Below are 14502 nucleotides of genomic sequence, written 5' to 3'. Positions count from 1 at the left end.
ATCACTGCTCTGTCTCCCAAGACATACTCTCCTCCTTATTCCCTACCTCCATCACTGTAAATCTGGACACTGGGTCCCACTTCCTCTTCATTCTTATACCAGCGTAGCTCCAGTTACCCTATCTTGGCAGGCTACTTGGAGTACAACAGAGCTCTTGCACGTTATTTGTGTAATCACGTCGACTGTCACTTCCAGAGAATTTTTACTGTCCATTTGGCAGCAATGTTTGCTCACCCTGTTTCTGTGGGGGTTTATTGTTTGGTTGGCTTTGCTTGGCTTTTCTGGGGGAGAAGGGAGGGTGTGGTTTTGTGGTTGACTTTTTGTTTTGATTTGACTGGGGGTTTTGGGGGCTTTGTTTTCAGGGTTGGTTGGTTTGTTTTTGTTTGGTTCATTGGTTTTGTTTCAAATTAATTAGTAGTCTGTTCCTAAATACTTGACTACAGATTGCACATCATGGGCAAGATCCAAAGCACTGCTAATTCTACAGTTGTCTGTATTTCCACTGCAGTGATTTCAGGATTAGAAGTATTAGGTGCTAAAGGAAAATCTGAAAATACCAGAGGTTACTCAGCATAGGTCATGGAAGAAGATAGCACGACTTAAAGTGGACATATACCTGGTGCTTTCCTACAACCCTCTCATGTCCCTATCTCACCAGAACTACAATACTCAGATGCTTCCCTACTCTTCAACGCTTCCCCTAGTTTCTTTGCTGCAATGGTCTCTTTGGTTTAATTTCTGACACAGACATTGCATGTAAGCAGCAGAGATATGCTCACACTGACTATTTAGGGTGGCATTAAATACACTGTATGACTATCAGTGTTAGGCTTGCATCTCTTTCGCATTGCATCGTCTTTCTCTTCCCACACCTGCCTGACAACTGGTAGTCCAAATGGTTTTGTGGCTTTTTTGGTATCTCTTATTTCTCAAACCAACCATGTTTCCCATTCCATTCTATGTCTATTTTCTCAGAAAAATTAAATCCCTTCATACATTCTTGAAAACAAACAGAAACAAACTGCCAGCTCCTTTAACTGTTTAATCAATTTATAATGCACATATTCATACCACCATACTGAACACGCATTTTGAAGGCTTCCCTAAGGCTGACACTCAAAGAACAGATTCTTTCTCCCTAAGACACAGAGCCTTCAAGTACATCCTGGAGCTCTTAACATGAGATCCTGCATGCCTAGGGTACTCAGTAGCTCAGTGTGCTGCCAAACACACTCATTGACTGTTCAAAGGCAGTTATGTTGTTGGAAGGCAAGTGCGTACAGAGAGGATTGTGCTGACATGCACTTCCATGCCCAACTGTTGCACAGATACAGCCAAATGCACCTTATTTCAGAAACAATACTGAAAAATTACAATGGAAACAGTTATGTAGAATTGCTATTGCCTTTTTTAAAAATAAGGCTTTTCATAGATACACCTCAAAGTTATGCTGTTGCTACCATCATGAGCCATCTCCTATACAAGCCAAGTACAAAAACTTAGTTCGCTGGAGCCAGATTTTGTGCTTCATAATAACAGCTCTAATGTTGATAATATTATCAGAATTGGGGGGGGGGGGGGAGGGAGGTTAAGCATAAGGTGCCATTGTAATAAGGCCTACCTGTTCTGTGACAGGTAGTGCCCTTGAACCTGCATCGATATTCTGTTGTGAACAAGTATGTATCTGAATGCTTCACAATACACGACTGCAGTAGGGAAACATTTAACATTTGGTAAACTGAGGCAGAAGAAAGTAAATTCTCTGGTAAAGGAGGAAATCAAACTCCCATGTGCATGATCAGTGGACCATCCTTGTTTTCAGAACTCAAATGGACAAAATGGATGGGAAGAGAAAGCATCTATCACAAACTGATCATCAAATTACATTCGAAATTCACATCTCCTGAAATCCATTTACTGCCATTTAGGTTACACCAGGTATGGTACTAATACTCTCCTACTGAGATTAAACTTGAAACAAATGTTTACCAAACAGAAATGGCTGATAATAAGGCAGAGAAGCCTCACCTGAATAAGATAGTGAGAGCACAAACTGAGAAGCTCCAACAGCTGCAAATGACTCCCAGCTGCTAGGACATCCTGTATTACCCCTGGTTCCAAGAGGATCTGTAAAGAAGAAAATGGAAGGTTTGCCATGTAGAACTCAGAGTACATGTAGAAAATACTAACAGGCCTTTGTTATTTCAGACATTTAAGTTAACATAAAAGAACAGAAAGAACACAATTAAGCATATGGAGAGGTCTTTGCAGGATGGAGATGGAGTTCCCATCCTGCAAAGTTCACCTGAATTACCCAAAGGATTTTTAAGCAGATGGTCCTGTGAGAGTCCATAAACCACATTAACTGCTACATTTTTTAAAAGTAAATGCCTGTTATTTATTTATAAAGGAGAATTTTCAAAATAACACAACCTCCTTTTGTTATCCATATACCTGGATGCTTCCATATATACTGATGAATCAGGTCAACAGAATTGACTCAGAAGCCTTCACTACTACTATTATTCATGCTTGTAAAAATATATATAGACTAGGAACACCCTTCCCATTCTGCATGGTGCCACTTCCTAATTTTCCTAACCACTGTGTTCATTTTACAGAGCAAGGTTGTGATAGCACAGAGTGAGCATACTGCTGGGGAAGTGCCAGAAAGGGCTTAAAAACCAAGACCGATTATTCTGGCACTTACTCGCATGAAACTCCTACTCATTTCAATTAAAATCACGCACAGGCACAGCCAGGATAATTGGGCCTCAGTGCCTGGTCTGCTGTCTCAAGGTCAGCTTGTTACAGCATCCCTTTCAGGACACAAAAGTCAACTTCTTATCAGCAATCACATTACAAACTATCCAAACTAATGTTATATTTAAATACAAGTGTTGCAACATCCAAAAATCAGAAATGCATGAGAAAAATTAATTTTTCAAAGACACTCAGTTTATTCAGTTTTATCCTTGTTGTACTTCGCCTGGCAACACTGGTTTCACACCACATGAGGTCAGTCTCTCGCTGCTCCACAGGGAAGCAAAGCTTTTTTTTTTTTTTCCAGCTGCTTTCTCTTCTGCCCACACAATTTGGTTTAATCTCATGTATCATTTATATGTCTCAAATGCAGTGGAACAGGAAGGATGGCAAACAAAAGGGAAGACACTGCATCGTTTGCAATTAGACTGTTTTTGAGAGAAATTAAAATAAAAAAACACACACAAGTATTCGCTTCCTCAAGCAAAACCACAAACTACCTTTAACATAATGGATATATTAGAAACAAGCAAGAAAGGATTGATTCTTTTTTATATCAAGAACTCATTTACATTGAGTCCTGTCAGTGTATGACATGCTTAAAGCTTGCGCAAATCACTATATATAGTCATACTAAGTTTTAAGTGAACATATATGTAATTTACATACAGTATAAAAGTTCTTTATCTAGTCAGAAAGACATGTAAGGATCTTAATGTAACCAAGAACCAAGGCCAGCACAATCTGAGTTTTTGGCTGGTGCTAATGAGGTTGCTATGCATGATGAGTGGCAGTTCAAATGGAAAGCTGGAGAGGATTTCAATTACAAAAATATCTCCAAGAGGTATACTGAAAAAAAGAACAGCACTGTCAAATATTTTCAAGTGAGAATTCAAGGTCAAACTGATGAAACAGGCTGTTTTAGACCTTGCAGTGTTTGTTATTCAGATATCATTTACACTAAGGAAGTTGTCATTGGATGTCATATTACTTACTAACTGCCGGCCATCAGCTTAGCATTGTCAAAGACACAACATGAAAAGAACCAAAACCCTAAAGCAGATTACTACCTTAAAGGCACAGACAAACTATATTTAACTGTGATAATATTAATATATTTTAAAGCTACACCAATCCATTTACAAATAATACCAGTAACATTATGAGAGGTAGGACAAGAGACGAGGAGGGTGACTGTTTACTAACTAGAGGTGTATTTGATTTGCACAAAGTCAGCAAAAGAAGTTCATTTCAAGGTGACAGACATTTCTTAGATGTTTTTCCACTTCTTACAGCTTTCCTATGCCCATGCAATATTTTTTCTGCTGAGCTAACGTACTCACCTTTGTCTTTCCCAAGATAACTGAGAAAAGTCTACTTTGTCTCTTCCTAAGACTTTCTGTTAAATGGAACTGAGTATTCACTCAATACACATTTATGTTTATGAATTAGCTCACCATCAGCAAACCACATGCTGGGGAAACCCCCAAGAAAAAGAAAAGTAAGTAAAGATGGAAGAAAATACTGCAAGCCTCTTTTCTATCAAAACTGGGGTAATTAACAAGTATTCTACAGCTCTTATTTCCCATACATTAATCAATTACTTGATTTTTATTAATTACCAGCATAGCTGTTTATATGCTACATAGGCCAACCAGCTGAACTTTAACAGTAAATGCACATAAATACCTCCATATTCACACAAGTACACACAGTGACTGACTCTCCTGTTTGTCTAACCCTCAAAGAAATAGCTCTGAGGTCTTCACTGTGACACCTGCAGAAAATTAAGAAGAGGAAAAGCAAGATGTACTTTGGATTCACACTTTAAAAATTCATCACAAATTATTAATGTGCAAACTAGAGAGAGAGAAGCTTAATAATTTTCCCTACTCCATCCTTAACCCAAAGGTTACAAGGCATAATTATTAGGGCAGAAAGAATAATATGGAACCATCAACAACTTCAGATGAATTTTGCAATCTTCACCAGTGAAGGATGTGCTTTGTATGACACATGCACTCTTCAGACCGGTTTCTCTGCTAGATTTATATTAAAACTAATTAGTGGCAATTCAGGTATTGCACCTGCCTGCGTCTTACAATCAGTCCTCTATTCAACCCTTATTTCTAAGGGTTAATTTTCATTACGCTCTCAGCTTCTCTCTGACCTATGAATGCTACCCAAGAAAATCAGCTTAACACCTCCCTGCATGCAATGGGCAGGACTTGCAGTTAGTCTGAGTAACTTACTTTCCCAAGCCACCGGGTCTGATAAGCTGTTTGTTTCCAAACTGATTTCCTTTGTCAAGCTATTTTTATCCTCCCTCACAATAACTGTTTTCAAACAGGAATCCTGTTCTTCAAGCCAGCCATTCTACCCCTCATCCTCCCAAAAACCCTTCAGATAGCATGCACTAAATCCAGCTCACTCCCTCTTGTGGTCAAATGCATAGACTAAGGGATAGAAAGGATGCAAAAATGCGGTAATTTGGTGTTTCTTTCCGAGGGAGAAGGTGAAGTCCAGATTAACTATCACCTCTATTAAGTTTCATAAATTTTCTATCTAGAAAAAATAATTAGATTATTTAATCTATTCCCTGTATATTGCAGGGCATTATATTTCATCCAGACACTTTTAAAGACACTAAGCTAAAGCTACTTTAGGCCCAAGGAGGATAAACTGTGTGCCCAAAGATGGGAGTAACGGAGGAGGTACTTCTATCACCTTCATTACAGCTATTCATTTAAACACCTCTATTTCCTTCTCAGCTCTTTGTGGGGCCATGGAATAAGTGAGGTTGTGGCACGATTCATATTAAAAATAAACTTGCATTATGTTATGACAGTTAAGAAAATATGTATTGTCATGTCAGAAAGTTCTAGAAAGTAAACCCTATGGAATTTAACACAGAAAGAAGAAAAAAGAAAAATCTAAAATTCCTGCCAGTCTGATGCAAAAGAAAATTTCTTCCCGACTCCACTTGCAGTGATCAGCATTTCCAATGAGACAGGCATCTAAGAAAAGTACCACTTGTTTTTCCCTGCTGGAGACCATCCTGTGTGCTTCAGAGCAATCAAAAAAAACCCTTAACTTTTCTTTTAGAGCAATTTAAACTGCATTTCACTGGCAACCAGTTAGCACTTCTGCCCACCTCCCTGTTTATTTGGCTTCAGTGGAATCCTGAGTTCCTTGCACATTGAGAAGTGTTGCTTCAGGGAAGTGTGAGCAGGGGAAGAATGTTCTAGTCTGCTGCAGGCAACTGCCCAAAGCCCTGACTTGTAATGTTTGATAGCACTTGCCATAAAATCCAGATGTCTCATTAGTTACTACCAGAAGGAATCCTGAAAAGCATTTCTTTGATATGTCATAATATTTTTCCAGAAAACTAAATTAAAATCTGTATTAAATGCACAGCATATAAATCATAGAATATCTTGAGTTCAAAGGCACCCTTAGGGATTATAGAGTCCTTGCAGGACTACCTAAAACTAAACCATACAGCTAAGAGCATTGTCCAGATACTCCCTGAACTAACAGGTTTAGTGCCATGACCACTTCCCTGGGGAGGCTGCCTCTCTGATTCTTTCTTTTCAGCTTTGGTAATTTAGAATAATTTTATAACTTTAAGAAAACAATCTCTATTAGTAAAGAAGCAAAATATTATGGTTTAGAAAAAGAGAGACCAGCCAGAACTTGGTATTAAGCCCTAATAAAGCTGTTGGTTTGCTGTGTTTGTCTGTAGAAAGTTATTTTTCCCAAAAGAATTTCCTGTCATTGATATAACAAACGAAAGCAATTACTTGCTTTTGTAATGCATTTTGAGGTCCTCAAATAAAATTCTAGCTAAATGCAAAATATTTCTATTACTATAAGGACATACGATAAAATATAATTAAAAAGAAGAAAAGTTCAAGTCAGCGAAACATTTCAGTATACACAGGACCCCGACTGTGTATTTTTATTTTTGTTGAATTAGGATCATTATCATCTACTGCAAATTAAATCCAGTGTTCTTGCACAATTCTTCCTTGAAGCTATGACGCAGTGCCTGTCAGCTGATTCCAACAATGGTTAGCACTTAGATTTTGCATATGTATATGAGATCAACATAAATTATGTAGTTTGCTGGACCTAAATTTGAGGAGGAATTCAAAAGCCTCATCTAAACTCAGAAGGCTCAAAATTTCAGTTTGAACTACTTAGTCCCCCAACACAAAGTTTATAAAAGCCTGTTTTCTGCACTGAAACTTTTTAGATGCCTGAAGGTTTTCCTTTGATCAAAAGCACCTTTTACAATGATGAGCGACTTACCACCCAACTACACTGACCCACTTAGGGCCTACCCCATTCCTCCAAATCAGATTTTCTTTCTTGGAAACAGAAAAGCTAAAACCCCCTAAAAACAGTCAAAATGAGCAGGTAACAGTGTCCACAACACTCTAAGCCAGTGGTTAAGACTTATTTTGACAGAAGGAATTGTGAGGTCTAAACTTTTCACCAAGAACTGTTTCTCTATATTAATAATGTAAAATATATAGCTCTGTATTGACTGTACATCATCCATCTCCCTTCCAATACATATCTGACACCTGCAAAATACCCCTGTGAGAAGGAAGGGTGAGCAATCCAGTCACTGAGAATCTGGCCTAGTGTCACTGCTGTCAATTGTAAAGTAAGAGAATGACCTTAAACCCCTTTTATGAAGGATATGCCAACTACAACAGGTAAAGAGTCAACTATGACAGGAAAAGAGTTGTATCTCTGAGTACCAAATATGAGGATTATGTGGTAAAATGCCTATAGCCAAGAGGGAATGTATTTATGATATTTTTTCATTATTAGAGTATTACCGAGAGCCTACACACATAGAACAAAACCGAATTCTGCTGCTATTCCTTTTATTACTTAGTATTTATTTCCATGCTAACATTTAATTCTTCTTAATGATTAGGGACCATAGTACTGGCTCAATTCAGTTGAATTACGATATTAATTATATTTAACTTGAGCTTTACAACAACATTTTCTTCTGTTGGACAATCAATTTTCCCTTAAAAGCAAAATATTTCCAGCAGTAACTATGGTAACGCACTGTCTGCATAAGCAGACAGGAAGATGAAGTTTGTATTTTCAGTCCTCAAAACCAAAAAAAAACCAAGCGAGGATGGCCGTCTCATTTCAGATTGCAATGTCATACTAAAAATTACATTTCTTCATTTTAATAACTAAAAAACTGCAGGCATCCAAAATTGCCATCATGCAATATGAAGTATTTCCACCAGATGTCTCCAATAGATTATTTTACATAGAAAGTTATATTTGAGCTACTACACTTCAAACTGGATGCAAGTTTAGCAAAGTATTAAAGAAATAAAGAGAAGCAAGTTCAAACTGAGTATTTATCTTGTTAGACACGGATACCTGTTGTATTTTAAACCCAGCTGGTAACTCAGCACCACAGCCATTCAACTCACTCCCTTCTTCTTGCCCTCCCTACTCCAGACGGGACTGGGAGAAGAATCAAAAGAATGCAAACCCCATGGGTTGAGATAAGAACAATCCAATAAATAAATAAAGCACAATATAATACTACTACTGCTACTAATGATGATGACGATAAGGGAAATAACAAGGGGAGAGAATAGTAAACTAAAAGGGTAAGGGGTAAAAAACAAAAACAAAAACCAATAAACACAAGTGATGCACAGTACAATTGCTCACCACCTGCCAACTGATACCCAAGCCAACCCAAGCAGCGATCTGCCCTTCCAGGTGACTTGCCCCAGTTTATGTACTGGGCATAATGTCTGTGGTGTGGAATATCCATTTGGCTACTTTGGGTCAGGTGATCTGTCTCTGCTTCCTCCCGGCTTCCACTCCTCACTGGCAGAGCATGAGAGTCAGAAAGTCCTTGATCAGAGTAAACATTACTTAGCAACAACTAAAACATCGGTGTGTTATCAGCATTGTTCTTAGACTAAAGCCAAAACACAGCACTGCACCAGCTACTAGGAAGGAGGAAAAAAATAACTGTTAGAGCTGAAACCAGGACAAGACCTTAGGACTGGCACTAAAATGTTGTCAGTTCCACAGCATTATCTAAAAAGAAATCCACTTTTGGGATGAAGATTTTGTCCAAACATGTTAAAAATAGACACATCAGATCATGTCTTGATACCTACATTTTAAGAGTAATATCAGGTTGTAATTGGCATAAGTGAGGTTTGGGTTAACAAGAAATAGTTAGTTTCTGCTTCTTACATCAGAAAGAGTTCACAGACTCAAACTAAAGGCAACTGTTTTCAGAACTCTGATGTAAGCATGCAGTAATCACTTATTTATCAATAGCATCTGTGGATTACTCCCACTCACTTACCTTGAAACATTCACCCAGATTCTGTCAGCCTGAGTCAGTACGTAAGCAATTCTCAACACATATAAAACCAGTGCCAGAAGAGAATTTTAAGGACAATGGAAAATTTGACACTGCAAATTCTAAGACCTGCATATCACTGAGATATGCTTCAAAAGCATCTTTATGAGAGAAGTACTACAGAATCCTTCCCATTTCTCTGGGCTTCAAAGTAGCACTTGGTGTATCTGATAGGACAGTGCAAACTTTCCCTTATAATCACTTACATATATGAGCAACTGTACATACATGCAGATCTATATTTAACTCAAGGAGCACACTCATTTATTCAAAGTAGATTATACCTGAAAATGAAAGACTCCAAAGTCTCTAAAGGATCGAAGGCACATATTTACTAGTGAGCTGAGGATACTGTCCTGAAAGCAACATGGGGTGAATTCCTGGCTTAATAAAAGCCAAACCCATCCTTTCAAGGTTCTCAACCTATTTTGCACAGGTTTATTAGGTTTTGAATTTGGCTGAATGATAGGGAAGTACACCTCTATTCACAGCAGACAGGATGGGTGAGACAGAAATCAATTACAATCCATCTTCTCGAAAGATACTTCCATTTAGCAACAAGAATTCCCTCTTCAGAATAATTGACCTATCAAAACTTTCAAGTGGAAAAAACAAAAAGCATACCAATGACAAGTCATGCACTGAGATCTGCAGCCTTTTCAGTAATATAGCATGATATCTCTGTCTCTCATTTATATCAAAGAAATCTTTGAATAAGTGATCTGCATAACAGCAGAAAAACGGAAATTTCAAGTGCTAATATCTAAGGCCAATGCTAAAGTATAACTGTTGTATGGGCTGGTGAAAAAAAGTAGCTCCTTTAAGACAGGGAAAAAAAAAAAGTGTCTTCCTTATTTCTATCTAATTCCCTTTGAAAAATGATAAGGCCACATACTCAATCCACAGTATGGAAGCAGATGCCTTAAAGCTGTACAATCCAGCAACTCTTCCAGGGTAACATAATATAGATTTAACCTTTCCATTTCAAAATTAGATAATAAATAAATATCCATCAATGGATTCAGTTGTCGTAGCAATATTTCCAGAAATAGTTCGGTTATCTAGAATTTTCGAGTCCGAAGCAAAAGTAGCTCAATGTTCTGAACTCACTATCCATGAACTCTGAACTGAGATGAAGTCACAGAGCAACACTGTCCAAGCGTGCAGTGCAGAGATATAGCAGATCATATATACATTTATTTCTTTTGGTGGGGTATCAGAGAGAGGAGGAGAACCGCTTTGCATTTCCTAAAGTACCATGATACCTAACCTGCTATCATAAAAAAATGCTACAATAAACATGCACAGTACCTATAAGCATTTACAAAGATTCTTAGACTGCATCTGTCCAGAGAGTAAGACTACTTTTCCCCTTAATTATATAATTTGTCAAACACAGTAGAGTTTATAAATATTTATTAGAAAATCACCAAGGGTATTTTCCCTTTCTGTCCATGTAATTTAGCATGCAGAATCAATCCACATTAACGTTTTATGAACAGCCCGGCCACCATAAAAGGGACATACAAGTCCTACATGGTTCACTAGCTGGCAACAATCACATAAACAGTGTTTTATTAGATAATCCCTCTAAATAACAACAAAGAAATCAAGCCAACAAACAGTACATGAAAAGTAATATCTTAAATCAAAAGACCTTGTACTGAACAGCATACAATGTTTCTAGTACTTCTGTAAAGGTCATATTCAGTTTTTATTGCAGTTTGCTTTAATTTTTGTCTCTTCATTTGAAGAGCTGTACAATACCTGTCCAGTATATGCAAAGTCCAGGGCTTGTTTTAAACCAAGGCTTGTGACACCATGCAAATTCACCTCATCAGCTTCACTTTCAACCATGCAGAGACTGAACATTGCCTATGGAAAGAAAAGAAATGTTACTAAACATTAAAAACCAATGCCCATTCAAGATACCAGAAGAGAAGTATTGATTTTTCCACCTCCGCTAACCTTTATTTGTCCTTGGATAGAATTCTAAATAGCAGAAGACTTGCAAGTTAGAATGAAATCCATAACAAGTTTTGAATACTAAGCCCATAGCAATCAATCTTGCAACCATGTCCTTTAAACAATAAGGAAATATGAAAACTTATTGTGGAAAACCTGAAACAAATCCCTTTGGTCCATGTATATTAACTAAGTAATTCAGCTGAAATCAATAGGAACAGTCACACAATAAGGTATCATTCGATAAAAAATGACTGGACTTAATACAAGCACCACTAGAAATAATACTTAGGTTTAATGACATATGTAGGAAGGAACAATAAGCCCTACTGCACAATTACTTTTATGACAAGGGGTGGTTATTACAGCATCTTTTATAAACAATCATTTCCAAATAATTGTCTCAGACCAGAATGTGAATAATACTCAAGTTATTGAATGAGAAGGATGGATGGAGATGCAGTCACCTAAATTTACAAGCTCCTCTTACTTGTTACTGCCCCAGTTTCTCAGATCATAGACAAGGTGCTATGGAACTTCTCTGAAAATAACATCGAGGAGAGACACAGTCCTTTTCACCTAGTCTTACCTTCCAGATCATCAGTCTTCGGTGCCCTCCTGGACTGAAGCAACCCTACTCAATCTCTAGATCCTCACTGCAATTTTTTTCCTTCCTGTCTCTGATAAACTTAGATGGCTGGTTTTGCCCTTTGCTCTTTCCTCTCAGCCTGCATTCCTGCTGCAGTACCCCTATTTATCACTCCTTCCTTCCTCTTACCAGTCCTTTTCTCCATTCTTTGCCACTTTCCCACACAGTTTTTAACAAAATATACCACTCACAGTCTTTAGACAGTAAACTGTGAACAAACAAACTGAACAGTTCTACCATCTGTCATGAGTAAAGAGTCTAAACTTATCCCCAGTAGGTTTTGTGCCAAACTTAATGCCTCTATGGAGGCGACCAAACTTTACCTTGGAGATCTCTCATAAAGAAACACTTCTTATGAACATACCCTCTGTCTCTACTCTGACTGATACCTGCAGAAACTGAAGCAGCCAACAAGCACACTGGATTTCATATGTAAAGCCTGTACACTGAGCCCTGCTGAATTTAAAGGAAAAAAAAAAAAAAAGCCCTAATCCCTCTAACAGTTTAGCACATAGCATCCACCTAGACCCAGGTGACTTTTTTAAAGAACCAAGTGTTTCCTGCAAAAGGTAATTTCTTCTGAAAATGCTATTATCTTCATCATTAAAACACCATAATTTTATAATAAACCTGTTGCCTGGAAATCATCCAGTATAAGCAAAAGTGACATTTATCACACAGTCGCTCCTTGTATTTTTGCAATTTCTATTTCAGCGAAGTGGTATCAGGTCTTCTTCCAAACTGTCAACAGAACAGAAGCTTCAAATAGTTTAAAAGATTTATCAAAAAAAAAAACAAAAAAACGCAAAACTCATGAAATATACCTAGATAGGAAGAAAAAAAATCTAACAAGCTCAGGCAGTTTTCTAATTCTATTAAAAATGTAATCAGAGTTAGACATTGCATTGTCATTTAGATGTATCAAAGGGGCTCTAAGAGGTACCATGAGGCTCCAGGGCTTGTCAGAAGCTACAAGGTACTACCAGCCACCTGCTCCTTGCAAAAGAAGACCTATGGAATAGACAAGCTTCTCTTCTCAGAATTTCAATGCTAAATTAACTTTCTGGCTAATATTCCATTCACACACCAAAGCATGCATAAAGAATGTGAAGTCTCAAAGCAACACCTGTCTACATAGGGGCAGATTTGCACACCTTCTGTATACTTAGTTCCATCACAGACTGCCTGGAGTAAGGCTGGAAATGCTCAGTGATACAAGATCCTGCATGCTCTGCATTCTCCGACTGTGCTGCAGCAACTGTCTGTACACTACCTATTGGTACACAGGAATCAGCCAGACAGAGTGCTTACTAATAAAGTTTCCATACTGATCAGGGGCTGTTGTCCCATACTATCAGTTAAGCTCACAGATACAAAGAAACAACCTGATCTGTAGACCACAAATCACTTCTGTGAAGAACTGGCAGACTTACTAACTTTACCTTTAGGAGGCTTTGTTTATTATTCCTCTATTGTATCACCGAGACTCCAGCATAAGCTTACATGGGGTTTATTACTATACCTAACTTAGTAAACTCAGCAGGCTCAGGCCGCTGTCACTGTAATCATCCATGGTGTTTGACAAACAGAGCCTCCAGCATGGCTTTGACTTGCTGCCAATTAGCACTCTCCTACGGAATGCCTAAGCCATAGCCCACTATGGTTCAGGGGATAACTCGAGCAATGGCTGTTCCCAATAAACAACATGGATGAAGCCAACCTGTTTGCACAAAGGACAAGGTTTTGCCACATGGGCATGAGCCATGCTGTGCAAATCACTCCTGGGGCCAGAAAACCCTTTATCCATCTTATTTGCTAGTACAGGCATAGTCTAATAGTGCAATGGGCTATCACATTTGTAAGACAATGGCTTTGTGTGCCATATGCTATATGGAATTAATTTTGTCTCATACTATCCTCTGAGTATTCTGTGGAAGTTTTTGATAATGTGCATGAGCTACATTGTTTTTTTCCAGGGGGCAGGTGCAAGGTCAAAGAAGACGATCGAAAGATAACATCTGCAATGGTCCTCAGCCAGTTCACTTTCAGCTGACCTGGATTAGCCTCCAGGAAAGCAGTCTCCCACACAGATGAACCTAGTACTGCTCAGTGATCCACACTGCCTTCACCAGCAGGCAAATTTGCTATTCAGCCTGGTGGTTTAAAGGTTTAATCCAGCATGAAAAAGGCTGTTCAATCATGGGCAGAACTCAGTCTTTAGTTTGTGCTGCTGTACTTGCCTATTGTAGTTTTAACTGTAGAAACATGTGCATCATTTAATTCTGGCTTGAGACTTCACCAATACCTGTAGAATGAGTTACATTTGGACTGTCAAACTCCAATTTCAGATGCATCTCTGAAAGTGCTCTGAGGTTTTCTGAGCTTAAATAGATCCATCAGTCATGCTTTTAATGCAAGGCTAGTAGTCTATTTTTCCCTTGGGTATGTTAAAGCAATAAGATAAACATTTTAATGGATATATTCCATTTGTGGAATATATCTTGTTTAAGCCACAAATCAGGATGGACTCATTTTTGTGGGGCAGGCAGACACTTCATTAGTTGTAAAAAAGAGGTGGAAGGAAGGAAGGAAGGAATAAAAATAAATAACTCTCAGACTCTTGAAAGTTTGACTTCAGAGTAACATGGCAAGTAGGTGGGCATATAACAGACAGAACACTTACATGCAG

At 38.1% G+C, this 14502-nt stretch overlaps 1 protein-coding gene across 6 annotated transcripts in view; it reads right to left on the bottom strand.

Annotated features, from left to right (window-relative positions):
* KLHL32 (kelch like family member 32) overlaps positions 1-14502 on the bottom strand; it is a 122497-nt gene that overhangs the window by 58664 nt on the left and 49331 nt on the right. For all 6 annotated transcript variants that reach the window (XM_062608437.1, XM_062608436.1, XM_062608431.1 and 3 more), the window contains exons 4-5: positions 10967-11074; positions 2029-2127 (exon numbers count right to left, since the gene is read on the bottom strand). In XM_062608437.1, coding sequence (XP_062464421.1) covers positions 2029-2127; positions 10967-11074 — 207 coding nt within the window. The remainder of the gene's footprint in view (positions 1-2028; positions 2128-10966; positions 11075-14502) is intronic.

The sequence above is a fragment of the Pezoporus occidentalis genome, unplaced genomic scaffold (assembly GCF_034315485.1).
Source record: "Pezoporus occidentalis ecotype Australia unplaced genomic scaffold, CSIRO_AGI_Poc_V1 ctg13, whole genome shotgun sequence".
NCBI classification, from domain to species: domain Eukaryota; kingdom Metazoa; phylum Chordata; class Aves; order Psittaciformes; family Psittacidae; genus Pezoporus; species Pezoporus occidentalis.
Note: the sequence above shows the minus strand (reverse complement) of the source record. Positions and strands in the feature narration are given on the sequence as shown.